This window comes from Oreochromis niloticus, linkage group LG22, assembly GCF_001858045.2.
Source record: "Oreochromis niloticus isolate F11D_XX linkage group LG22, O_niloticus_UMD_NMBU, whole genome shotgun sequence".
In the NCBI taxonomy this organism is placed as follows: Eukaryota; Metazoa; Chordata; class Actinopteri; order Cichliformes; family Cichlidae; genus Oreochromis; species Oreochromis niloticus.
The window spans coordinates 16,075,188-16,102,005 of record NC_031985.2 but is presented as its reverse complement, the minus strand read 5'-3'; the positions used below and the strand labels follow the sequence as shown (position 1 = coordinate 16,102,005).

Genomic DNA, 26,818 nt, shown 5'->3' with positions numbered 1-26,818 from the left:
GCAGCTTAATTGAGATGTATTTATTCAGGTAGTCTAATTAAGATCACAGTCTCATTTACAAGACAAACCTGTGAACAAATTACATACATATCACATCACATTATGACCGCTCGCTGACACAAGGCACCAACAGAAGAAACCAGGGAAGAGCTTAAAATAGATTCAACTTCTGGTGCAGTGGCTGACCCCCTGTTGTTCTGTTTAGAATTTCCCCAAAGCTTCACTACTTACAAGTTATAAAGGGGGTGTAAGCTGCCAGAAATTGAAATTGGACTTCAATTTCTGACATCTCCTGGAAATTTTCAGCACCACTTCTAGATCCCCGCGCGCCCACTGCAATTTACAGCAACAGAAATCCCACTTTTCCTGCAGTGATGGGTTCAAAAGTTAATTTTCATGTCTATCATTCATGCTGTCCCTGTTTGTTGGGTTTCAGCATGCAGTTTGGGTGTGAGAGGAAGCAACTGAAGGTGTTAATTTGGTACAGATCATCTCCGGTGCTTATTTTTTTACTTCAGTTTTCTTGCTCCTCATCACAGGGATTTTCTCACATTTCTCACTGATACGTCTTCACACAGTGAGCAAAAAAAGCTGAGGATACTCTAAAATACTTCTCTTATTAGTTCATTCAATAATTTATCACACTCAATAATTCAGATTTCTGGAACGCTTCAGACTCGTTTGCCTCCCCTCCTGATGGTGTTTTGTCTCCCCCTGCAGGCCGGCAAGGTGCGCAAACACGTGTCGGAGCAGGAGAAAGCAGAGGAGGGTTTGGGTCCAAATATCAAGTCCATAGTCACCATGCTCATGTTGATGCTGCTCATGATGTTCGCCGTCCACTGCACGTGGGTCACCAGCAACGCCTACTCCAGCCCCAGCGTGGTGCTCGCCTCATACAACCACGACGGGTGAGAGCGCTGTGTACATGGATGTAAAGCAACTGCAAAGAGCAGAGCAATGCCTCCCATGATGCTTCATAGTGAAGAAGGATGGGCTCCTCCACCTTGCATGCAAATTAGCACGTATGTGCGGTGCAGCAAGAGAGCGAGCATATTTCACAAGGGGATTGGAGAAATATTGATATGTGAGGCCGTACCTGATTAACTTTTAATCTTCTAGGTCACAGTAAGCATCTCTTAGGTTACAAAAAGCTGATGTATTATTCTCTCTCAGACTCTTTACAGGCATAATTATTCTTTTAAAGCATTGAGGAGGAAATATTGGAGACCGAGACTAAGTGGTAGATGCAAGTTCTCATGCATATATTAATGGTACTACAGTAGTTCTCAGACAGTGGTTTAGCTATGCTGCTGGGAGCAGCGTGTCTGTCACTCTGCTCTTTTTTTCTTGCACGTATACGCCCACGCACACAGACACAGACATAATATGATTACCATACCTAGAGCTAATTGGTTCCCTGGCTTCGTGTCTGCTCCCTGTGCGCAAGGTAAATTTAGGACGTGAACATTTAAAGTGCAAGGTGTTGTTTTTTTGTTTTTTTTAAACCCTCAGTTCATTATATATGGATGCTCTATTTTCAGCTGTTGTTGCCCTTCTGATTTAAAGTCCTAACTGAAATATTAATGGCTTCCTCAGCTATATGCCTGCCAACCAACGCGGTTACCTGTCAGCCTTATTTTTTCTTTTTTTCTTCCCCCTTGTTAGGACGCGTAACATCCTGGATGACTTCAGGGAGGCTTACTACTGGTTAAGACAGAATACTGATGAGCATGCACGTGTCATGTCCTGGTGGGACTACGGTTATCAGATAGCGGGCATGGCTAACAGGACCACTTTAGTGGACAATAACACGTGGAACAACAGTCACATAGCGCTGGTAAGGGCTTTTCTGTTATCGTCTTTCTTGTCTTCATCTGTCTTCTTCCCCATTTTGCTCGTGGATGGAAGCACATGCAGAGAAATAAATGGTTTCCTCTCGCAGCCGCTGGATGATTAGCAAGCTCTTCACTTATTTATTTATTTGTTTTTAAATGTAATTGCCATATTGTATAAAACGGCCGCTTCCAACAAGCCAGATAATCTTGTTTGCTTAAACTTTTTCCTATTGAATTTACACTGTGGGGAGATTTCAGTTAATTGCTGTCAGATTCTGTGGGTTTGATTTATTCTTTTTTCCTCTCTGCTGCCAAATGTAGACAAATGTTTTTTCCTTTTACTTAAAGCCCCTCTAGCTTTCTTCACTCTCACTTCCTACCGAATGCCTGTTGTCTCGTCGGCATCTGTCCACGGGAAACGCCATCAGAGTATCATGCATCACGGATCTCCGTTTAACAGCTCTCCTTTGTCCCGCCGCTCTGCCGAAGCGTCATCTCTTGTGAAACGGGGAAAGCTCAGCTAAAGGATAACTTCTCAATCTCCATCACTTTCTTTCTAGGTGGGAAAGGCCATGTCTTCCAATGAGAGTGCAGCCTACCAGATCATGAGGTCCCTGGACGTGGACTATGTGCTGATCATCTTTGGAGGTGTAATTGGTTACTCAGGCGACGATATTAACAAGTTCCTGTGGATGGTGAGGATTGCCGAGGGTGAGCACCCCAAGGACATCAGGGTGAGTGTAACACAGCAGCAGCGCCTGTAAATAGAGCTCGAGTTTTCTCTGAGAAGGAATGGAGCAGGACTTACACAGCAGTAAAATCAATGTTTCCTCTTACAAAAGTCAAGGTGCTGTTTCAAACCCTTCTCACCTGAACAAAAGCAAAAATTACTCATTCCATTGTTCAAAAACAAGACCTCAGACAGGAAACCCTGAGATTCACTCACAAGGTCCGTTATTCATGACTTTCATAACAGCTGCTTTTTGTTATCGAAGCAGAAAATGGACTAGCGTACGTGTAGGGCTTTTCTGTTCTTTGACTGCTAATAGAGTCTCAGACTGCAAACCAGATTTTACCCATTTATACACACTTCCAGAGTGCTCTTTGTTAAGGGAGACTTACTGTGCTCATTTCCATCGCCACATTTTTGTTCTTGAATAAGTGCGGCTGTGTGTGTTTCATAGCGCTTGCTCTGGGCCTTGGTGCCATCTATCATTTCATCCACTACCTGAAATGAGCTTTAACTCCTCTACCTTCAGCGCCAGCCTCTCTTTTAGTCATTTATCTTGGAATTGGGTGCCCCTCGTAAACAGCAGGTTAGCAGGGTTAGAGCTGTGTGTGTGAGATGAACAGATTAAGGATATCCGCTCTCACTGACATCATGAGGAGACGAGAGTAGAAACTGGAAAGATGTTTAGATCAGCCCTAAAACACCTGACTGTCAGGAATGATCTGCAAATATACAGATTTATTGCAGATAATATCATGAAAAAAATGAATTTATAATAGAAAATAAGGAAAATGATAATAGATCCACTTTAATGAATGCAACAAATTTGTTCTTTTGCATCATGGATATACATATTTGGCATTTAGTGTCTTGTGGCAGAACATGCTGACTGGAGGAAGTGCCGACTGAATCACAGGCCTTTTGATTGGTGGACACCACACTCTGCCTGTTCCTGAGCCACAGTCCTGCTGTTATAATAAAGCATTTTTCTTGTGAACTTATATGGTCAGGATTTCATTTTTTAGCATTCTGTACTTTGCTGTTGTTGCTTCCCGACTTTCACGGTTGTTTGGCTAATTTAGTTGAAACCAAAGAATGAATTCCATTTTGTTACCCCTGTAACTCTGATCCAGTTTGTATTCACACTGAATTTATGCAAAGAAAGACGAGTAAAGATGAGTTTCAAGGACAGTGGCGCTATTGTGTGTCATCAATACTGCTGCATGGCAAATCAGCAGAAAATCAGATAGCGGACTGTGGAGGTGCCAGTTTCCAGGCTTCAGTCACACAGGCTGGTGGTCGACAACCACAGGGCGAAATAACAAAATTGTGTATTGCACAGTCAGTTTGTGAGCAGTTGCTGGCAGGCACTATGTGAAATTGGTCGCAAAGAGGGTTCTACATTGAAAACCACCTTGGTTTGGTCGCCTTTCTGCTGCAACCAGCATGTATCAATTGCAGTTTTTATTTTGAGCGCAAACAATTTCTAGTTTCACTACCTCTCTGCAAGTGTTTGCAGACCAGTTGGTGCCTTCAATTCAAACTGTGGGTGACCACGGCAGTCTGCTACATACCAAAGCAATCAAAAGGAGGACTGTCTTTGACAGCAGCTAACACGATCTCCAGGGACCAGTCAGGGAATACAGCGAGCCCGTCCCACTGAAACCCAAGTAACGTAACAGAAAGCTACTTTAGAGCTCTGTGTGATCATAAATGGTCACCACAGCAGGCAGCAACAGTTTTCTTGACACAACCCCAAAAGGGATTTGGGTCTTCAGCTGGAATTAAACCAGCAACTATGTGAAACGTGCAGACCACTATACCAGAACAATCTACCTACTGAAACCAATTAAGCAGCAATTTAACTTTGATGAAGGCTGGAATTTTCCAGTTTAGAGGCATTTCTTATATTCTTCCTACTCAATTTAATTCAATAAGGCTGTGCTAATTGTACGAATGGCTTCAAGGAAGAAACATGCTGAATATTACCTGGTTCCTGTTTAATGACAAAGTGCACAAAGTAGTGTATAAGCTGTGTACACATACTTGCGGTTAGGCATTGATTTTGTGTGACTGTGGCTAGTTTGGTAGAAAATTTAGACTAATGGTGACAAAAATACATTAATTCTGCAGTTATAGAGTTGTGTGTTAGAGCTTTGAATCGTGCACTGAGATGAGTCCTTTTAAAATGATGACCAATTGATTACTTGAGCTATTTAAGACGTTTTTTTCCCCCTTTGCTGTCATTCAAATGCGTCCTCTCACCACTGCATCCATCTAGTGTGAACTTTCTACTCCTGATGCGACGTACTTTTTTTCCATCTGGTGATTTTTCTGGGCCCTCCTCTGTGTCTTCTTTAGGAGAGCGACTACTTCACTCCTCAGGGAGAGTTCAGAGTGGATAAGGCGGGTTCACCAACTCTGCTCAACTGCCTCATGTACAAGATGTCTTACTATCGCTTTGGTGAAATGCAGGTAAGAGGAGAAGTTCTGATTACATCATCAGAAACTTTGCTTGTTTCTTAGAATTAGTTTCGTGTATGTGAGGACTTTTCAGGACTGAAGAGAAACCCTCCACTGAATCTTTCTGGAGTTATGATCCACTTCACACTTACAAATGGATGAAATGATGAGCAGCTGCCACCACCAAGGAAAAACGTGTTGTATTTTATGCAACATGAAGCTTTATCAGGCAGTAACGAGCAGCTACCTCTGCCAAGCGTGTAAAAACGTCTCGCTTACAGTAAAAGGCTGACAGACGGGTGGAACGGGTCTTAAAGGAGGCGCCTTAGGGAGCTCCTGAAGTTTGTAGAGGGGTTGTCGGAGGGGAACGAGAGGCTGCGAGAGGAAATATGAAGGATTGGCAGAAGCTTTGAAATGCGCCACGGCTACTTCTGGCAGGTAGCAGAAGAGAGATGAGAGGGATCCTTCATGCCAGGTGCTCACATCCCTACCGTACAATCGACGCTTCCGCCATCTGCGGACAGACAGCCAAAGCTCTGCGTAGCTTAAAGCGCTGTTTCTGGGTAAAGGGCAGGGAGAAACCAAGGCACAGAAGGAGTAGGAGGAGGACAGGATGGAGAGATCCCAAAGACAGAAAAGTGTTAGAATAGCCGGAGCAGATTCCAGTTATGAAAACAAGATGTGACAAGTGTAAACTGAGGCTTGGAGGACACGAGGAAGAAGGCGATGAGTAGAGCGGAGGCAGCCATTCATGATTGTCGAGAATGCACTTTGTAGTCATGAACCAAGATTAAACTGTAATGCTGAGAATGCATAATACAGAACAGAATATAGCTCATGATGAAAAGAATCAACCCATGGACTGGTTACTTTGAAGCCCCCAAACGAACTCATTTATTTCCTTTTATATTAAAATGACAGGTTACACCGCACTAATAAAAGCACATTAAGAGGCTAAGCTCCTGTTGCTGCTGATATTCTATTATTTTAAAGTCTTTGTCCTGTGGAGCAGCCTGAGGAAAAATTACAGGTTAGAACACAAAGGGAGGAAATTGGAGAAAAAGGAAGAAGAAAAAAACAATGGTGGGAACGTAGATGGAGGCTTGTACTTTGAGAATGGAGTTGATGTATTTTAGAGGTAAACAGTAACAGTTGCAGAGTAAGGAGGATGAGCAATCAAGGGCCTTTTTAGAGCAGAATAACGGGGACGAGAGGTTTTATGCCGCTCATGCAAAGTGAGATGGAATTGCGCGTAAAGGCGCTGCAAAGTGTAATCAAACTCACTGTTTCTTTCATAATCGAGTTTAAAATGTTTGCTCTCGTCTTTTTCTGTTCAGACCTAATTTAGTTTGAATCTGTAGAGCTGCTTTGTGCTGAGACGGATCAAAGGTGATGCTGTAGTTGTGGGAGGAGAGGCTCCTGCCTTCCGTTTCACTTTTATTTTAGGAAACTATTTGACATTTTGGGAAATTCACTTGCAGAAAGAGTAAGATGAGAACACTGATGCTATTCATGGCTATTCAGTGGACACTGCCAGCCTGCTTCTGTCTCGAAGTAACAGAATACCAGTGATGGGGAGGAGTGGGTTTGAGTAATTAAGCAGCTTGTAGATAATTCAACCAAAGTTTCTCTGGAAGCGAGCCTTGCCGCTGCATCTAACTTGGCACCGCCGCTGGGTAGTTGTTTTAAAGCCTCTATGTCATTGTATAGTGTAAGTGCCTTAACGGTAACTTGAAATCACCAGGAAATAAAAATCCGCTTATATGCCTTAACAGTTTTTCTGGCTTTGATCCAAAGTAAGCTTTAAATCTCTTAAGGTGTATTTCTATTACACATGCTCAGTTTGTACACCTTGTTACAGCTTCAATCCTGAGTGATCAGTGATCACTACTCATCCCACCAGACCACTGAATAAATGCCATGCTGATTTACATTATAGTAAGAATAAGCCAGGAGAAAGTAAAAAGGTAGACTCTGGCACATCTGTACTGCAGTAACACAAAGTCAGTCTGCCAGCACAGTGCACATCCCACAGGTTATTAAAGTGTTCAAACACAGTTAAATGCAGGACAAAATATGAGGAGGAAGTGATCGTGTACATCAAATGATAAAGAAACATCACACTTATTAATGCCAGTAGCCTGAGGAGCCTTGGGTGCCGCTGTTTAAGACTGTTGGGTCTGCACTGTTGAGAGTCAGCAGCCTTCAAAGGTTTGTTTATATTGTGATGTCTAATCTGAACTTCATACATTTTGCCCCTGGAAAAATGCTAAATGAATAATAAAATCCTAAAAACGTATTTTCTCCAAACTAATAAAAATGAAAGGTTAAACGTGCCTCGAAAAATAAAATGAAACTAAAATGAACAATCCCAGTCTGTAAACTGGAATGAAAACAAATAAAATAATTAAAAAAAACATTAAAAATCTAAAACTATTATAACGACAGTCCTTGCAGCAATATGATTGGCTAATGTATTAATTTTTATTTTATTGGTGATTGGCTCTTTAGGAGCTGGGATGGCAGCTTCTATCATGTCTTTGTTATCATGTGTTTGTTTGACATCATTTATATTTCCGTGACATAAATTCAGTTCAACTTGAAGGATTTCAGTTTGTCCTCTCAGCTGGTTTCTGCTTCTCAGCTGCTTCGGTCCAGATGAAAGTGACAACAGGTGAACTGAAGAGGCAACAAGACGACCCCCTCAGAAAACGAAATGGTTTTGCAGGTGGTGGCACAACTCCTGATCTCTCATTGTCCCACCTGACTACGTTTTCTTTTCTTGTCACCTCTGATAGTAGGAGGTGGTACCTGGTCAAGTAGTCACATTCCTTTAAGATGTCGCGTTCACATGTGCTGTCACAAGAAGGTTCACTGTGCCTCCCAGCACAGTCTCAAGAGTGCGGTGGAGATGAGGAGAGGTGAGCAAAGCTGAAAAAAGCCTTCACCCAAGCAGGACCTACATCTGCACCTCTGTGCAAGAAGGAACTAGAGGAATGCTAAACGATCCCTACACAATCATCTCTAGTGGGCTGTTCATGTGCATGCTTCTAACTGACCGGCACCAAGCAGCTCAGTTGGCACTTGCCATTGTTGCCTGCAACAATTATCTGCGGAGAGACTAGATCACCAGTGGTGGACCTGCCAGTTGTGGTATTCTCTGAATGCCAGTTGAGCTGCACTGTCTGTGATTACAGGACCCACTAAAGGACATCAGGCCCTTATGGCACCCCTAGTGCATGTATCTCACAGCTTCATCAGAAATATGCACATCAATGGCACGCTGGAGGTCGATTTGTTGGGTTCTGGCAGTGCTTCTGTTCGTCCATGAAGGAGCAGATACACATCCTGCTTCCTTGGTCGATGCCCTTTTATGGGCAGCTCTCCTCATGTGTTGGCCTGTCTCCTGATATCTCCTCTACACTTGGTGAATCTGCTGTGGTCTACTTGTGTATCTAGTAGAGTGACAAGAACTACAGAAAAATCAGTCGGGAAGGAATTTGGGGTTGTCTTGTTGCCTCTCCAGTGTACCTCTTCCCACCTTCCTCTATAAGAAGACAAACAATTGCACTGCACAGTTTCATATCGTTCCATTAACTGATAGCTGCCAGAAAATCAGATAACTAAACCTGCTCCTCTCTCAGCTGGATTTTAGGACGCCGCCTGGCTTTGACCGGACACGTAACGTCGAGATCGGCAACAAGGATATTAAGTTCAAGTACCTGGAGGAGGCGTTCACTTCAGAGCACTGGCTGGTCAGGATCTACAAGGTGAAGGACCTGGAAAACAGAGAGCCGCTCGACCACAAGCTCCGTAGTGTCGTGCCCAAGCAGAAGTACACCTCCAAAAAGGTAACGGCATAGAGCGTGTGTTCATTCAGTCTTCTTTTATTTATTTATTCTTTGCATGTACAAAAACTTGCTTAAAAAAAGTCATTTAAATCCTACTAATTATAATATTTACAGAATGCTTTCTTTTTATTTCGACCTCTCATTTCTCTTACCAGACCGCCAAGAGGAAGCGAGGGCACATCAAGAACAAGCTTGCCATGAAGAAGGGCAAGAAACTCCAAAAAAAATAACGGCGCCGAATCGTGAACTGTAGGAGAACAAACGTGAAGAAACCTCTAAACACCAATGATGAAGAACACAGGTGCTGTTTTATCTGGCACTTGGTCTCGAGCGCTTGTCTCTAGAGCGCCCTCGTGTGTCGAGGAAGTGTCATATCTGGCTAGCTCCAGAATTGTCGTCCGTTTTTTTGGGGTTTTTGTTTTTTTTTTATCCTGAGGACGTTTGTCTTGCTTTTTCTTCTACTGTTTTTTTTCTTTTCAATTCTTTTTTAAATTACTTTGTACTTGAATGTGTGGCGAGGCATAGGGCTGCTTTACTGGGTTCAGCGTCAATTTAATTTTTGTGATGTTAATTAACTGCTTATCAGTACAGGGATCGGGTGAAGGGGAAACAAGAGAAGACTAGGAACATTTGCACCAAAGACCCATCGACCTTGCTCCGTGGCACATGTGAACTCATTACTGGGAGCGAGGAGGCAAAGCAGTGAAAGCCGAGGACTTTGTTCCTGACTCGTGTACAGTAGGACAGTATGCGGTATGGGGGAACGTCACCGTCTACGCACAGCCCTTCTGTAATATTAACCTTTTTGTCATCATCTCCTTTCTGTCTTCTGCCTGGCTTCCTGACCCCTGTTTTCCCCACAGATTCTCTGGGGAGAGAAATTGGCCTAATATGTAAATATGCGATATAAAGAGAAACTGTCTAAAAGGATGATAATATATTGGATTGTTGTGGTGACTTTTTAAATATGCAGTTTCTGGTTTTTTGTTTAGTTTTTTTTTTCTCTTCCCAGTTTTTGTGCGATTGATTTTTGTTTGACAGCATTTAGAACAGTGAATGCAATAATTCTTGTACAGAGGGGCTCGAGATTTTTGCTGACAGAATGAATTTGAATGTGAATTTTTACACACACCCTTTTTTTCCCCCCCCTAAATGCATAGATTGTACATTTCTGCTGCTAGGGTTTTAAAGATGGAAACAAGCAACTGTGTGTACAAAGTAGTGATTAATAAATTAGGCCTCCCTTCCTGCAGGGGGAGCTCTCTAGTTCAAGTGAGCAAAGCCTAGTGCCTCATCGCTGGTCGTCCATTGCCTGATTTCTATTTTTCCTTTTAATTTTTAAGTTTGTGGCTGTCTACTTTTGTTAAAGCTCATCGTGTGTAAGGATGGTGGCTTCGCTGCTTCAACCAGACTGAGGTGTTGAAAACTGGAAATTTTCACAATATCTGGAAATGGACTGGTGAACTGTGAAGGGGGGGGAGTGGGGGCTACATGGTATACAGGCACTGAATCTAGAAAAGGTGAACTGAATAAGAAACTATAATGGACTTCCATCTCTGCCTGTAATTTCAGATGGATCAGTGAGAATAACAGACTAACAAATGTCTCTGTGGTACTCTGAAGCTGTGTCCCTGTCCTGTACTGTATACTACTGCTGCACTAACAGCTGTTTGTACACCAGGCGGTTGAAATAATCAATTTCCCCGTTAATGTTCGATCCTGAAAAAGGTCCTCAGAGCCAGTTGTGATGTCTTTAACTTTTACCCCTTGAAAGCATACTGAGAGTAACCCTTAAAGCTCTGAACTGAAACTGAGCAGTTTCTATCATATCAGAATCAGAAGTCTTTATTTATCCCCAAGGGGCAATTAACAAACAACAGAGCAGCATAATGTTGAAGATATGTCAGGGCTGCTTATAAAACAAAATGATTGTGCATCAGAACTTAGTGACGGTGGTCACTTGGAAAAACTACCCTTGGAAAAACCTGAAAACTAAGGTCTTTTAGGAGTTTATTCTTCTACTCTGCCAGAGTAGCTTTGCATGATTCAGTTCAAAATAATCCTCCTTCTCTGAAATCTCTTCAGAGAGATTATCCTCTGTCTGAAACCAACTCTAGTGGCCTCTCTGATTGTAAGCCAACTTTATTCTGATTGGCTGAACGTTGTTGCCTGAGATGACCACATTGGTGACATCTGCTCTCAGTGACATCATACAAAGCCAAGATGAGACAGAGTGCTTAATATGAGCATCCAGCCTTGTATTTGTACATGAGGCTGAAAAGATGTTCAGAATGTTCAGAAAAAGGTGTTTTAATTTTCCAGGTGCTGAGATTAGGTCTGTAATTGATAACAAAAGGAGTTTGGAATTACTTTGGAATAATCCACTTGTAATACAGTTGTTTTTTATTCTGTACCCCACATCACGTGTAGAACTGGTGAGTTGGTTCCTGATACTGATATTGATCATATTTCAGAAAAAAAACTGATAATTATCTTTAAAAAAAAGACTTATAATATTAAATATTTCTATCCTAGTAGTTTTAGCTGGAGTATGCAGTATGCAGCTGGGACACAGCTCTGAGTGGTAGCCTATGTCTTATTCTATGGGCATTGCACTGTTCTCTGTGTGTTTGGGTTCTTAGACTCTGTGTCTAAAAACTAACGTGTGCACGCTTCTGTAACATTTTTTTTCCTGATCAAAAAAGTGACACATGAAAAGACTAACACATCATGCAGATATACTTGTTTTGTCACATCTTACAAAAAGTGACTTTTGTTCATAAGGGTGGGTTGTTTTGTTTTTGTATCTAGATGCTTTGATCTCTCAAACTGTCACCGTTTGAGGCTTCAGACCTTCGACATGCCACTTCATTGTTCTGTTACACAGAGGACAGAGTTCAGACTAAGCCTTAATGTGATGTACAGTGTGCTCCTCTTTTGTGCTCATTTGTTTTTGTTTGTTTCTTTAATTAGGAACAGCAGAACGGTTCCTCTGAATTTCCTCATGTCTTAGAATCTCGGGGGCATCTGTCCCCGACACCATCTTTCTTTTTTTTGTTGTTGTTGTTATGCAGTCTCTTCCCACGTGTGTCTGCTCATCTTCAGAGTTTACATTTTTACATTGTTGTTCTGTTCAGCCATCTTTGAATATACACTTTAAAGAAAACACTGGTGTGTGTGTCGTTGCTGGTCTTCTCACTTTGAAAGCGTTGCATGGACAATCTGTAAATGTGACTTTAAACATAGGTGAATGCAAAATGAACCACTTGATGGCAGCATTACCCTTTGGGTGAAGACTTTTGCTTCTGAGTCTGCAGCAGTACGCATAAAAAACACTCAGATGGTGGAGGGGGTGAAACCTCTTTATTTGGTGGAGGATGAGTAGCTTTTCTTCAGCCACCTATTATTTAATGTGATCTCAACTCGTGATTTCTCCAGTGAAACTACTTCACGCTATATATTTACTTTTGTGCTGAAAATAATCTCACACTGGGCCTTAGTGCAGCCTCTAAGTTCACCCTGCCTGAAATGACCCTAGCTCACCATTTATTTGAAGTCTTCTGATTAGTTTCCCCTTGCAAACAAAAGGTTTGAACCTCAAGTGGGTGGAGCTTCTGTGCCTGAGATCACCATATTGGGGATGTCAGATCCCTCTGACATCATTAAGAGCCAAGAGTAGGAAAAAAAGACTTAAACTGAGCCTTTAGAGCAGTCTGAAGTCTGAGCTTTGGGCTCACAGGGTTTGCTTGCACATGTTGCTGCATTATTTGCAACAGTATGTATGTGACAGAAAATAAGGAAATGCTTGGTGAGTCTCCTTTGAGCAAGGGTGCCTGGCAACAAAGCCTAAGAATGATGTATTAAAGCAGGTGGCACTTTAAGTCCTGACAGTAATGAGAAGCGTTGCAGCAGTGCTTGGATGTAAAGTCTGCAGCCACACTAGCGCTGCGAATCTTGGCATCGTTACAGCGATATGAGTCGGGCGGTGAATTGGCCTCATGGTGGTGCCAGAAGAAAGGACATCTCCATATAAATCAAAAGGCTTCCCTTCTACAGCTGGCACTACTTCACCTCAGGCTCAGCTTTAAATTTCAAATTATTTTAGTTTTCACCAGCTGAAGTAAGAGACTTGTAGGTGAAATTACTGTTGAGGATGATGCTAATATGCCTCAGGCCTTTTCACTGCATGTTACAGCAGGAAAAACACAGGTGTGAAAATGAAAATAATAATTGTTTTTGGGAACACATGGGGTTTTTTCCTCTCCCCTACTGTGACAAGACTGTGAAAAAGGCTTTTTGAAGACATTGCATACACTGCAATAGCTGACCACAGAAGTGGGAGCACCTGGGGTTGAAAATTTGAAGCCAACACGTGCGTGATAACGGTTGCGTTTTCTTTACTGGCCATTCACCATGTTTACAGCCTGGTACAAAAGCTGTTTGGGCCTCTATGGATAGTTTCTAGAGACTACAGTAGCCGAGGTGTGTTTTTGTTACGGCTTACTGGCCCTGCTGTGTGGTACAGCCCAGACAAGAGATTTTAGGTTGAGTCTGAGTGAGTGAAATTATAGAATTGTCACTAATTAGCCAGTATGCGTTTCTTTGCATTGGAAGAGTTTACGAATGCCATTTGCTAAGCTTGCTAGCATTAGCCGAGATTTTGGCATTCTTTCATGTCAACAAACGAAACTATGTAACATGACACATGTTGTGAATGCTGATGCTGAGTCACAGGGTGATATGTTTGCTGTGTCCATCTTTTATATACAGCCTATGCTTCCACAGTGTGCTGTGCAAAATCGAGATGTGCTGGACGAGCAGCCGAAAAAGCTGCAGCAACTGTGGTGCTATCATGTGAATATGTCTCCAGCACCTTCATCTCTGCTTCACCTCCAGCTCTGAAGGGAGAAAAAAAAGAGGGGTGCTGGCCCGGTGTACCTAATGAAATGTCTGATTAGTGTTAACAAACTAATTGTGTAAGGATTTGTTTAATCAGCTGATGGGCATCTAGTCAGTGGTACATGTGTGGATGCTTGCTCATAGGGGTTTGTATGATTGTTGGGGTTTTCTCTGTATTACTGTAGGGCAGTGATGTCAAACTCATTTTACCAAGAGGGACACACTTTGATCTTAAGTTAGCCGGATAAGTGAAACTCCACTTTGTGTCAGTGTAAAGACGTTTAACTACACATTTAGTCCCTGGAACATCTTAGTACAAGATAATGAAGTGCCATTTCACGGGGCGATCGTGGCTCAAAAGTTGGGAGTTCGCCTTGTAATCGGAAGGTTGCCGGTTCGAGCCCCGGCTTCGACAGTCTTGGTCGTTGTGTCCTTGGGCAAGACACTTCACCCGTTGCCTACTGGTGGTGGCCAGAGGGCCCGGTGGCGCCAGTGTTCGGCAGCTTCGCCTCTGTCAGTGCGCCCCAGGGTGGCTGTAGCTACATGTAGCTTGCCATCACCAGTGTGTGAATGTATGGGTGGATGACTGGATGTGTAAAGCGCTTTGGGGTCTTTAGGGACTAGTAAAGCGCTATACAGGCCATTTACCATTTCAACAGCACATCAGTTTTTCTACATGATAAATTTAGTAAAATCAAAATATAGTCGACAGTGAAAAAGATGAACTTTTCTGTCATTTTATTCTTTACTAAGTAGTTAAGTAATAAATATAGTATGACTGGCTGTGAGGGAGGTGTTAATCATCAGGAAAAACTGTGAAATTAATTTAAAAAAATACTGTTAAAAGTCTAAAAATGTATGCCCTCCTTCATATTTTGGCCAGATTGAAATCTTTGTCAGGGCGATTCTGAACCCCGGGCCTCATGTTTGACACCCCTGCTGCATGGCTTTTACCTTGCAGAATAAAGCTCTGTGATGCAGCTGTGACTGCTATATAAATAAAATTGAACTGAAGTTGTATTAGCATGGCTAGGGGGAAAAAAAACAGGTTAGCCACCTGTGACAGTTAACATGCTATATGCACGAGTTTTCCCCGAGCCCAGATGTTACCAGATTTCATTAAAGAAAACATGTTTAATAATTGCTTGTTGGATTCATGTAAGGCCAGAGTCAGTGTTTGTGTAAAACAAGCTCCAACAGTGGTCTAAATGGCTGACAGGTTTGTTTTTTACACATATAATGCAGAGCATCATCATGGAGTGGGTAACTTCATCCGCATACAAATACTGTCATACGTTAAAAACTTAAGGTGGCCTTGTGCGGTTTTCTTCTTTTTATTCCAAAAAAATAAACAAAGTTTTCATTTAAAACCGTTTTACTTTATTGTAGAAAAGCCGATCAGTCTGAATAATCGTCACATATCTCGTCAAATGTAGACATAAAAACGCGAGTACACAGTGGTATGAACCTCTTCCTGCAGTTTCCCAGTGATTGTTATTCTGGCAGACCTTCATCTTCACAGAGGCAGCCTCTTTCCCCCACCGCCACCCCCAAAATGTGATAACATGGCTGTATGTTCCTGCAAGCTGCCTCATCCATAATCCTCACCACAGCTGAAACTAAGGAGAAGTATTAACTTCAGGAGGCACAGACGGGGTGTACAGGGGCTCCCTAATTATGGACGTGTCATCTGAGGGGCGCAGATACAACACCAATTAGAGGAGCTCTTGGCTACAATACAAACAAACCGGTGTTTTCTTCTGGAAGAAAAAGCGTGTGATGGCGAAACGAGAGGTAGTAATGGAGCTCATCTGTTAGGCAGAGGTGATAGAGCAACATACTGTAGTAAGCATGTGTAGTAGCCATCAGTACAAGATGGGAAAGCATACTGTACAATTAAAATGTGCCAAGATACATTCATAGTGCAGACACAAACAATCAGGACCTTCACTTTCTAGTAGCTTGCTGTAATATACTGTATATTAATATATACTAAATCATCTAATGTAGTACATTTGATTTTAAATAGTTTTAAATCTGCTTAGGTTTCCTTAATTCTTCTAAAGCTCTGAGAGACCCAACCTGATTGGTAAAAGCCATCGATACAAAATAGTAGATTTACTTCTATGTTAAAAGTGCGTTATAAACAAACTAATCTGGGAACTACAGTATTATGTGTTACAGGAGATGTGATCCACTCTAACATGGCATGAAACCTGGAACAAACACTTATGATTTCTGAGAAAAACGCGCTGATCATTAAAAAGAAAAATACAAAGTGGGACACTAGTGGCAGGCGTCATAAACTGTGTGTGTGCAAAAAAAGGCCTTGACAGGTGAAAAATAGAAATATTCTACTTTGAATACTACTAACTGTATATAAAATGTACTGCTCTCCCCAGGAGTCCCAAACTGTGGAGATCCCTTTGGCACCTTGCTTGTTTCCTGCTTATGTCGCCGTAGTGTCACTCGGTGGGGTCTGAAGGTCCACGGGGGACGCCGCTCCCCTCGTTTGAACCCCTCCCCCGTCCTCCTCAGCGCGGGGAGCTGGAGTTGTTATAGTCCGTTAGAAAGGAGCGTTTTTGATGTCAGGTTGACTTCCACAGCGGGTTATTATAGCTCCAACCGTCCCCCTGCACAGGTGAGGGAGAAAAAGCCTTTTAAGAAAATAAAAAAGCTCAAAACTGGATCAAATTACCAAAATTTACAAAGTAAAGCCCATTTAAATCCCACCCAGTGCATCTTTAAAAACTTGCAATATTGTATGAAAGCTTTTTATGCTTTATAGCACATGAAAATCAGAAATCCAGCATCTTAGATTATTACATTATTTCCTAAAAGCAATCAAAATAGGATTCATAAGGCAGTAAAGTCCAACTTTTGAAAAGTATGCTTATTTATACACCCATTACTTGGCCCATGGGCTCCTTTACCACAAATTACTGCATCAGTGTGGGTGGAAGTGATCAGTAACACCTCTGCAGTGCGCAAAGCTGAAGTCCATGTTGCTCTTTTAGCATCTGTAGTCTTGATAGTTCTTGATAAAGCTAGCCGGCCGATGATGGAAGCACAAAGTGCTCTAAAATCTCTGTGTTGATTCTGGACTTGGTAAAAACAGAGCGAACCAACCACCACCAGCAGATCACATGACAACTGCAGAAACGTCACTCTGGAGCTTGGATTTGGTGCCTTCCTCTCTTCCTCCAGACTCCATGACTTTGATTTCCAATTAAAAGCAAAACAGACTTTCATCTGAAAATTTGGATCCTCATCTCTGAGAGATGCACGGTATTTGTACAGTTTGTACTGCAATGTATTCAAACTTGAAAATTCTCATAATCTAAGATACTGATCCTGTGTTTCATGTGCTGTAAGAAATAATCAGTCAATTATATATAAAAGGATTTTATCCTTTTTTGTAAACAAAGGATGTTTCACTTCATATGGAACAAAATGTATCTTTTGGAAGTAAAAAGCAAAAAGAAAAGATGAACTTAATCAGGTTATTCAAATTTTTTTTGACATACACTTGTACTAGTCTCTCTACAGGTGGCTGTGGCTCAGGAGGTAGAGCAGGTCATGTCTTTCAGTATGAATGCTAAAGTATTCTTGTACAAGATACTGAACCCAGAGTTGCTTCTGATGCGTTTATTGGAGTGTGAATGTGCATGAATGTTAGATGGAAAACACTTAGACATAGGAAAAAAAAAGTGCTTGTGTGCCTGAGTCATAGTGTATAAGGTGCTTTACATAAGAACCAGTCCATTTATGTAAAGTAGACAGCAATATAAAGGAAGCAAAGGTGATTAAAGCAGCACGACTTTGCAGAAAGTTCTCTTGTAGTCGGTTGCTACTGCAGAAGCAAGAACTAAACCTAACATTTAGTTTGTTGTGACCAAAAAATGTATCACCACAAAAACAGCACACAAGCGCTGTGTGTGCCACTAATGAGGAAAAAGGGAGAGGCGTTACCTCAAGTTAAAAATAAAGCTTACTTCTGAAACAGTCAGCAAGGCTCAAAATTCTTTTGCTTGTCAGGGCGACTAAATAATGCAAAGATTTTCACTCAGATTTCACAGTAAATGAAGCGCACTGTGTATTAAATATAGTATTATGCCATGCAGTGGGATATACTTTGAAATGGGAATGTTTACAAAGCAAAGTTCAGACTGAATCTTATTGCTCTTGCAGTACCTCTTTAGTGAAGTATTTGGGCGTCCAGGGTTTGTTATCAGCTGCTCTCTGCCTCTCCTCCCCTCTCTGACACTCCTCCAGTCTGTGTTTGTGCTCCGTGGCCTCGTCGATGTTCCCTTCCTTCAGCGACTTGGTGACGTTTTGCCACAACCGCCTATAAGCCAAAACACATTGAAAACCGTGTCAGAGGGCAAATCGCAGTGAAACGCTCCCAAAACGCTGACTGAACTCTGCTGCCTTTCACCTGGATTCTGTCCTCGCCTGTTTCTCCACCGGCCGCAGCTTCTTCTTGGTGACGGGAAGTTTGGTCGTGTCGATCACTTTGGTTTCCCCGCTGCTGTACGTGAACTCCAGCGTGCCGTTCCACTCTCCCTGTGCTTTGCACACGATGGTGTTGGTCGGGTTGTGCTTGACCTCTGCTGTCACCCTATGGCAGCAAGACAGAGGCCGTTTGTTGTTGTTGGGAAGTTAAAAGCAGGCTTTAGCAAGCAGATATTTAAGATATATGCATGCACTTAAGATCAATTAAATCATCACTTAATGAAGCTTCTGCAGAAGTTCTACATGTGACACGATCTCCTTTATTACTGAGTGGTTGGGCTGTTTGTCTTCTCTGGGCTGTCAAAGCCATATCTGCAATCATCACTCTGTTCCCTGTGCTTTGAATCCCAGTGCTGCTCTTCTATTTTGACTTTCAGACTCCCAATCTGCACCTCATTTGGTTGCTCAGAGCCTTATCCAATTCTCCACCTGCTTCATCTCCAACACTGCCAACATCTAGATTCCATGGATCGTCACCTACTAACTACTCTGTTCTGTCATTATTCAGTTTCATCAGAGTTTAATCGCGAAATAGTTCCTTTATTGAAGCACAGAGTTTTACTAAAACTAACTTCCATACTGTGCTTACACTGTGACATCCATCTTTTACTAAATTAAAGGAAACAGGTTGAGCTTGAGCTTAGGGCTCAAGGTGGCCTGAAACGTGATCTCTGTCCATCCACAGGAGTCTAAGGGGTCACTGAATTGTTTGATTATAAAAACGATGTAAGTAACACGCTACGGCATTTACCGTTACTGGATCTCAAGTCTACTAAATGCCCGTGGAAGATTTTGGACCAGTGTTGGGTCGCACTCTCCACCACCGCTGTCAAAAACTGGTCACAAAATTTAAATGGTCGCCTGTCTGTACTTAGTCGCTAAATCACATTACTCCAATCATTTTTCAGGAGGTTGTGACTAATTTGTTTGTCTTAATCAGAAAGACAAAAAGAGCAAAGCTCTCCACATCATTTGGTTCAAGTAATACATGAATTTCTTGAAAAAGTTATGCAACACGCAATGCTTGGATCCGTAGGCTCTCCCTCAAGCAATCCCTATCATCTGTTGACCAACAGGGTGAACTGAAGTGCCATCCAGAGCCTGTAAAGAGAACAATGCAGGAGGAAGACACAGACGGTCCTCTCTGACCACAGAATCTTAACTCTCTTGGTACTGGGCAGAAGCATTCAAACTGCATACAACAGGTTCAGGGAGAGCATCCACCTGCCACACCAGGATTGTTCCTATATGAAACTTCCTGGTTCACACTGATGATGCCACATTGACACCATAAGTGTGCTCATTATATCAACTTTATGCAAGCATCTACTCAGTGTGTAGAAACATTGTTTTCTCTTAATGGTAAATGGCCTGTATTTGTATAGCGCTTTACACTACATTCAGTCATTCACCCATTCAAACACAGGTGATGTCAGCTACATTGTAGCCACAGCTGCCCTGAGAGAGGCGAGGCTGCTGGACACTGGCGCCACCGGGCCCTCTGACCACCACCAGTAGGCAACGGGTGAAGTGTCTTGCCCAAGGACACCACGACCAAGACTGTCGGAGCCAGGACTCGAACCGGCAACCTTCTGACTACAAGACAAACCGCCAACTCTTGAGCCACGATCGCCCCACGATTGAATGGTGAAGAAAAGTTCTGGCACCACAGATAGTTAATGGTTTTTATGATCAAACCAAATTATTGGCAAACATTTCCTGTATTTTCTCTGCCTAAATTTGCTAAAATGTTTCACTTTATAAAATAACTCACAAATACTGAAACGTTAAGACAGAAGCATAAGCTGTGAAATCCACTGCATGCTTGAACTACTACTGCTGGTGACATAATCTGTCATATGTAAGAGCCTGATAACCTCACAGATGAATTATTTAATTTCCTCTGCCCTCCCTGAAGTGAACAAGAACCAGCTGTCCTTTCTTAAACTGAAGCACATGTATAAAGAAGCTATCGCAGAGGGGGGAAAAAAACACTCACCGATGTACCTTCCCTCCGTAGAAAGGCTTTGTGTGGAAGGTCACTGTGGCCGAGTAGCCGCTCTTGACACAGTTGATGGAGACTTTGCCCCCCAGCTCCACCCAGGGCACAGTGAGGATGGAGCGGGCGTAGGCACAGGGCAATGTGAAGACGTACTCCTCGTCGTGCTCGAGGAGATAAAGGACTCCTACGGGGAGAAAGAGATGGAGCCCTTAAAGTCAGTCCTCCAGGATGTGATGAGAGCAGCTACAAGAATGTTTTGTTTTTTTAAGCTCATTGTGAGAATAAATTGTTTGAGTAATCCAAGAGAGAGAACGCCATTTTCCAAGAAGTTTAAATCAGGTGAGGAATGCCAGCACAGCTGATTTGCCTGCACACCATCCCTCTTTGTCTGAAAACACAATCAGCTGTCAAAGTAATTAAATGCGTGGGCTTCGTATGTGGATGTTTTCACTAAGCCAACTATGTGCCCGTCGCTGACTGAGCATTTTTCACTTATGAAACACAGAAGGCAGCCTGGAGACTTAAACAGCAGATACACAGACATTAGACACCCTTTAAAAACTTTACACTTACATCAAACATGCACACATGTAGGGGTAAACAGCATAACAGGACATATAGATGGGAATTACTTTTGAATCGTTAATCATGCAAAGCCATTCTAATATAGTCTAAGACAGCAGTCCCCAACCTTTTTTGCACCACGGACCGGTTTGTGCCCGACAATATTTTCACGGACCGGCCTTTAAGGTGTCACGGATAAATACAACAAAATAAAACTAGTACCGGTACCGAAAAAAAGAAGATTTATTCATAACACACGTGAAAAGACCCAGGAAAACCGAGTTAACGAAAAAAACGATAACAAAATAACACTAAAACCGATAAAAACCCTGAAAACCATACATTTCACACCTGAGTCTCAACTCTCGCGGCCCGGTACCGGTCCGTGGCCCGGGGGTTGGGGACCGCTGGTCTAAGACAATAAAAAGGAGCTGAACTAAAACCACTCAAGATAACGCCTGATTCTGACAGATGTGCCAAAGTGTATTGCAGAACAGATCCATGAGCAGCTTCCAGCTCTGGATTGCACAGGAACAACAAAAAGAATCCAATTTTCCAAATAAAACATAAAAAACAGACTACATGCTCTGCTTCTGAGATGCTTAAGACAGTCCTAAGTTTACATACAGTCATCGTAGGCATGGAAGTCATTGTGATTTTGGGCTTGCAATGATTTGTTTGACAGCACTCCTTGGACTGACCAATACTAAGGACAATGGTAAAGTCCAAGGAACTCAGTGAAGATCTGAGAACTGTAGATTTTAACAGGTTGGAGCTATTAGACCCATTTCTACACTGCAGATTCAAAGGTGATCAGTTTAAACACGAGTTATCTGGATGTGTCGCAACTTTGCAAAAGTCTTTGTGAAGACCAAAACTGTCGCCTTCAAATGAAATTGGTTGGGATGTTCAGGCGCAACCCATGAACCACCAAGGCTCAAGCCTGCCATGAAGGGGAAACTGCTGAAACACCAGCATCACTGTGACAGTGAAGCAGGTTTTACATCGCCTCCATAATAAGAGGATGCAGACCAAGACTAAAGCCCCTGCTACAAAATCAACACCTTGAAGCTTGACTGAAATTTGCAGCTGCGCACTTGGACAAGCCAAATGCTTTCTGGAGAAAAGTTTTATGGTCAGACGACACAAAGATTCAGTAATTTGGCCACAGTAACGAGGTCTATTTGGAGAACTAAAGGCGAGGCTTTTAAACCTAAGAACACTGTACAAGCTGTCAAGCATGGAGGTGGTAGCATCATGCTCTGGGGCTGTTTTGCTGCCAGTGGTTCTGGTATATTCCACCAAGTGGATGGAATAATAAAGAAGGAGGACTACGTACAAATTTTTCAACAACTCAAATGAACAGTTGAAACTTAGACACAGTTATAACAGGAAAATGATCCTAAATATACATCAAACTGGTTTTGAAACTGATAAAAAAGGTTAATGGAATGGCTTTCTTAAAGCTCTGACCTCAACCCAATTGAAAATTTGTGGACTAGACTTAAATGCTGCGTCTGTGCCAGGAACTAATCAACTGAAATGAATTTTAAATTTTGCCAAACAGAGGGCTCAAACACCAGAATTATGGGATATATATAGTTTGAACCTGCATTAATATGCAATGATAAAAGCTATTAGCTACAATGGAGAATATTTAGCGAAACAGAAACTAGTTTGTCTCCTTGGGCTCCTTGTTTGTGTTTCAATCTCTCAGGAATCCCCATAAAGAAAAGCTATTGTGCTTCTAATAATCCACTCACCAACATCATGTGTGTCATCAGTGCACAAGGAGATTTAGTTTGTCATGAACAAGATCTCAAGTTTTCCCATGCCCCTCTCATGACCACGAACAATTTTCAGCTCTACCATCATAACCTCGTAAACACGAGGTTATGATGGTAAACAAGAGGTCACTTGTTTAGCTGTTTCACTGCAAGATGCCTTCAGGGGAAAAACTGCATGCAGTCCCATTGTGAGCACATAATGACACAGAGTGAGAGATAAACCAGCGACGGGGGTGCCAGGCTTAACCAGTTACTGCTGAAAGAACTGTCTGTATGGTAAATGAGTAAACTCGTGGTGGTGGAGTTATTCAGAGCTCATTTAGAGCAAATAAAAGTAGCAACCACAAAATATAAGAAATGAATTCCTCCTCCAAGGGGCTCAAGTGGTGAAACTTTTCATTTATGAGTCAAACACATAGAAAAACTATTAGAGAGATGCAAATACTTCAGCATTATTCTTACATTAGGGTACATGTTGAGTTAAAGTGCTTTGGTGCTTTAGACAATTAAATATGAAGATCAATAACATGTATATATAAACTGGATTATTTAGAAAAGGGTATTTTCCAAAGTGCAACACAAACAAAAGTCTATATTGATTCATCTGAACCTTTATTTAACTGACAGAAGTCCAAAAAAGTATTTAAAAAAATAATTTTAACTGTATTTTTTAATATATACAAATTTAGAATTTGGTTGCCCATTTATTGCATTGAATTTTTCTGCATTTTTTCTGACTAATTACAAAAAGTTCCTTTAACAAACTGGCCACTCAGCTGTCATGAGCCAATTCCACAAGTCTCCATTTTAAAAACAATCATGGTCCAACTTCGAGTGACTGCCACCGTGCTCAGAGCTTGGCAAAGATTTACAAATTTACAAACGTGCTTTATGAATGCAGACAGTTGGGCAACACGCTGCAATCAATCTGAGTCAGTCTGCACTGATGAGTGCAGCTTGTCTGCAACAAGGGACTCGAATCAACTGGTTGTAAGAAAAGTTGCTGAGCACCACATAAATTTGCAGTTAAGTCACTGTCCTGAAGCAACAACGTCAGTATTTGTGGAGTAATTTCTGTTTCCAATAAGATTCTGCCTGGACTCTGAATGTGAATAGTTAATGTGAATTTCTGCGAACAGTTAATCTCCATATTATCACAAACAGTTTGCATGCACTGTATCTGAACCTGACCTTATTCAATCACACTTGATAGCAGACTGACCCTGACTTTTTCTTTGACCATTTTTGCACTAAATTCACTGTGAAGACTGCAACTAACTGCAAGTGGTTGCAGACCTGATTCCAGTCTTCAAAGCAATCATTTCAAGGGCAACAAGACTGCATACTTGTCATGCTACCTTTGGTCGTTCTGTGGTTTTACTAGTGTGACTGTAGCATTAAGCAAGTTAATTGGTAGCAGGTGAAGTATCATGCACATTTCAGCAGGACAATGTCTTCATGGCTACAAAGACAAGACTTCACAGAGGGTGAGCGTTTGACCTGCTGCCAGTCCAAATCCATCTCCTGTTGAAAAAGTACAACACTTCATAAAAAGGAGAATCACACAACAGTGATCAAGACTGCTGAGGTGAGCTGAGGCGTTACATCGAGCAAGATAAAATTTCCAGCTGCAAAACTACAACATAATATCCTCAGTTCCAAAGTGATAAAAAGGTTTTATTAAAAGGAAAGTTGATATAATGCATCAGTAAACATGCCATGTGTGTTGCAGCCATCAAATCCTGACATTTTGTACATTTCCAAGTGCAATTAACTATTCAAAGTCTTTTCTTTGTACTTCTGTCACTTAAATAAATGTTCAAGTGACATTATAGATTTTTTCGGTGATTTTTTTTTCTTCTTAGGAAATACCCCAAATTTTCCAGAAATAGGATTTATATTTGTTTAATCCAAAGCTTACACTACAGTCAGCAAAACCCTTACGTAGCACTTATATAAAAGTGTTAATGATGGCCACGATATTAAAAAACAAACAAGCGATTTCATGTTAAATATATACATATTAATACATCTTCAATAACTGTGTCACTCTCCTGAGTACTGAAGCCCGTTATCAGTCAAATAACGAGATAACATCCTGTACATGTTATCAATTAATCATGTAATGGTTCTGAAGATGCATTTGCATGTCATAGATTAAATCAGCGGTCCCCAACCTTTTTTGTGCCACGGACCGGTTTATGCCCAACAATATTTTCACGGACCGGCCTTTAAGGTGTCGCGGATAGATACAACAAAATAAAACTAGTACCGGTACTGACAAAAGAAGATTTATTCATAACACACGTGAAAAGACCCAGGAAAACCGAGTTAACGATAAAAACGATAACAAAATAACACTGAAAACCGATAAAAACCCTGAAAACCATACATTTCACACCCGAGCCTCAACTCTCGCGGCCCGGTACCGGTCTGAGGCCCGGGGGTTGGGGACCGCTGGATTAAAGCAAAGAACTTCAGTTAATCCAGATGTGGCACATCAGTGTATAAAAAGGTTTATTATTCTTTTTTTCTATCCTACACGACCTCTAAGAGGCTCCATACATTAGGATGCAAGTCAAACCGAAATCCAGCATCTCGTGTGGCTTTCAGGCTGCATCAGCTGCCGTTTCTTATTCTGCTGCTGACTCACTGCCAATCAGTATCAGCGCCTCTTTATAAAACTACAGTATCAGCTGCTGTCAGGAAAGACGCCACTGCAAAAAATAAATCCACCAATCAATGCATCCTGAGGTGACGGTCATCGTGTTCTCTGACGGCAGCATCAGCCTCCGCGCATGACAACGAAGTGCTGCGTCACAACCTGGTGGCAGGTGGTCAGTTTATGTATCCGGATTTAGTTGATTGGGCTCAAGGACTTCCTGTATCTCGGCTCAGGGTGACTCATCCCTGACAGCTTACTGTACACGATGTAACAGTACCAGCAGAGAGGTCTGGGCTATTGATTGCCACAGGAGGGATCTTATAGTCCTCACACAGACAGAGCACAGTGGCAGGCAGTTTTGGTGAGACACACTGTTTAGAGACTTTCCACATAGCCTGTAGATGCTAGAAGGTGAGCTACACTAAATGAGGGATTGTTCTCTATTAAAGGGGAACTATTTTTCTCACTTGTGGTTCCATAGCATATTCTTGGCCCTGCCAGAATAGATTTACATGATTCACAGTTCAAAATTATGCTTATTTATCTTATGCAGGTGCATAATACTGTTCATCTGCTAACAAGCCGTTTTTTCTCCTCTCCCTTTAAGACAGCTTTCTTCTGATTGGCTGCCCCTTGCAAACAGAAGCTATCAAGAACAGGTGCATGTGGCTGTGCTTACAGCTAGAGCTGTATGCATGAATGAAAATAAAGATCAAAACAAAATGCATGAATGCAGGAGACTTTGATTGTTTTCTGTGATAACCTTTCTTTGACCCAAAGTATTTTAGAAGGTTTGTGGTAGACTGGCTCACCTTCTCCCACCATGGACACTCCTATAGACATCCCCATGAACTTGCTCTTGGTCCACACGTGGGCGTTGACACACATCCTCCGTTCCCGGCACTCACAATAAAACCCGGACACAGGGGGATGATGGGACACCTGCTCGGCCACAAAACGCACTCTGTAGCAGCTTCCCGGTGAGTCCTCGTCCTGCGTGTTGTTGGGGCCTCTGCTTGGCTCCCGAGCCGACCCCGGGTTCGATCTGACCAAAGGCTTGACTTTGTCCCGAGGAACTTCCCAGGAACAGTGGAAGGTCTCCCCCAACACGGGGTTGTAGGGCTTCTTTGCCACAGCACCTTTCCGCCCCTCGTGGAAGGCAGTCAGGTAATACTCCACAAAGCGGACTATTCGGTCCTCAGCCGTGGCCCCCGCTGTTATTGACAGGAACATGTCGGGGTGCGCCATGAAGTTAGCGTACATTTCCAGCAGTGATCGCTTTTCCAGAATGAAAGTAGGCAGCACCACCTAGGAAAGCAACGCAAAGGAAAGATAGACACTTTGTGACACATTTTGTTTCAGTCAATGCTGCTACAATCAAACTTTATAGCCAAGAACTTTTTGGTAACTTGACTTCCTTCTGCCTTTCCATTTGCATCCATGAAAGGCCCAAGGCGGAGAGAGCAGCTGTGGTAGAAAGATGCCAAATTACAGAACCTAGCTGACG

The 26,818-nt window shown here is 42.2% G+C and overlaps 2 protein-coding genes across 4 annotated transcripts in view; one reads left to right on the top strand and one right to left on the bottom strand.

Annotated features, from left to right (window-relative positions):
• Positions 1-12,045, top strand: part of LOC100692553 (dolichyl-diphosphooligosaccharide--protein glycosyltransferase subunit STT3B) — a 96,792-nt gene extending 84,747 nt beyond the window's left edge. Inside the window, exons 11-16 of the mRNA XM_003452429.4 lie at positions 721-908; positions 1,666-1,837; positions 2,396-2,569; positions 4,927-5,040; positions 8,673-8,879; positions 9,035-12,045. Of these exons, the coding sequence (XP_003452477.1) occupies positions 721-908; positions 1,666-1,837; positions 2,396-2,569; positions 4,927-5,040; positions 8,673-8,879; positions 9,035-9,109 (930 nt within the window). The 3' untranslated portion in view covers positions 9,110-12,045. The remainder of the gene's footprint in view (positions 1-720; positions 909-1,665; positions 1,838-2,395; positions 2,570-4,926; positions 5,041-8,672; positions 8,880-9,034) is intronic.
• Positions 12,046-15,135: 3,090 nt separating this feature from the next.
• osbpl10a (oxysterol binding protein-like 10a) overlaps positions 15,136-26,818 on the bottom strand; it is a 90,115-nt gene continuing 78,432 nt past the window's right edge. For all 3 annotated transcript variants that reach the window (XM_005457170.4, XM_005457169.4, XM_025902281.1), the window contains 5 exons: positions 26,124-26,619; positions 20,293-20,479; positions 18,217-18,399; positions 17,973-18,126; positions 15,136-16,411 (listed from right to left, as the gene is read on the bottom strand). In XM_005457170.4, coding sequence (XP_005457227.2) covers positions 16,367-16,411; positions 17,973-18,126; positions 18,217-18,399; positions 20,293-20,479; positions 26,124-26,619 — 1,065 coding nt within the window. In that variant the 3' untranslated portion in view covers positions 15,136-16,366. The remainder of the gene's footprint in view (positions 16,412-17,972; positions 18,127-18,216; positions 18,400-20,292; positions 20,480-26,123; positions 26,620-26,818) is intronic.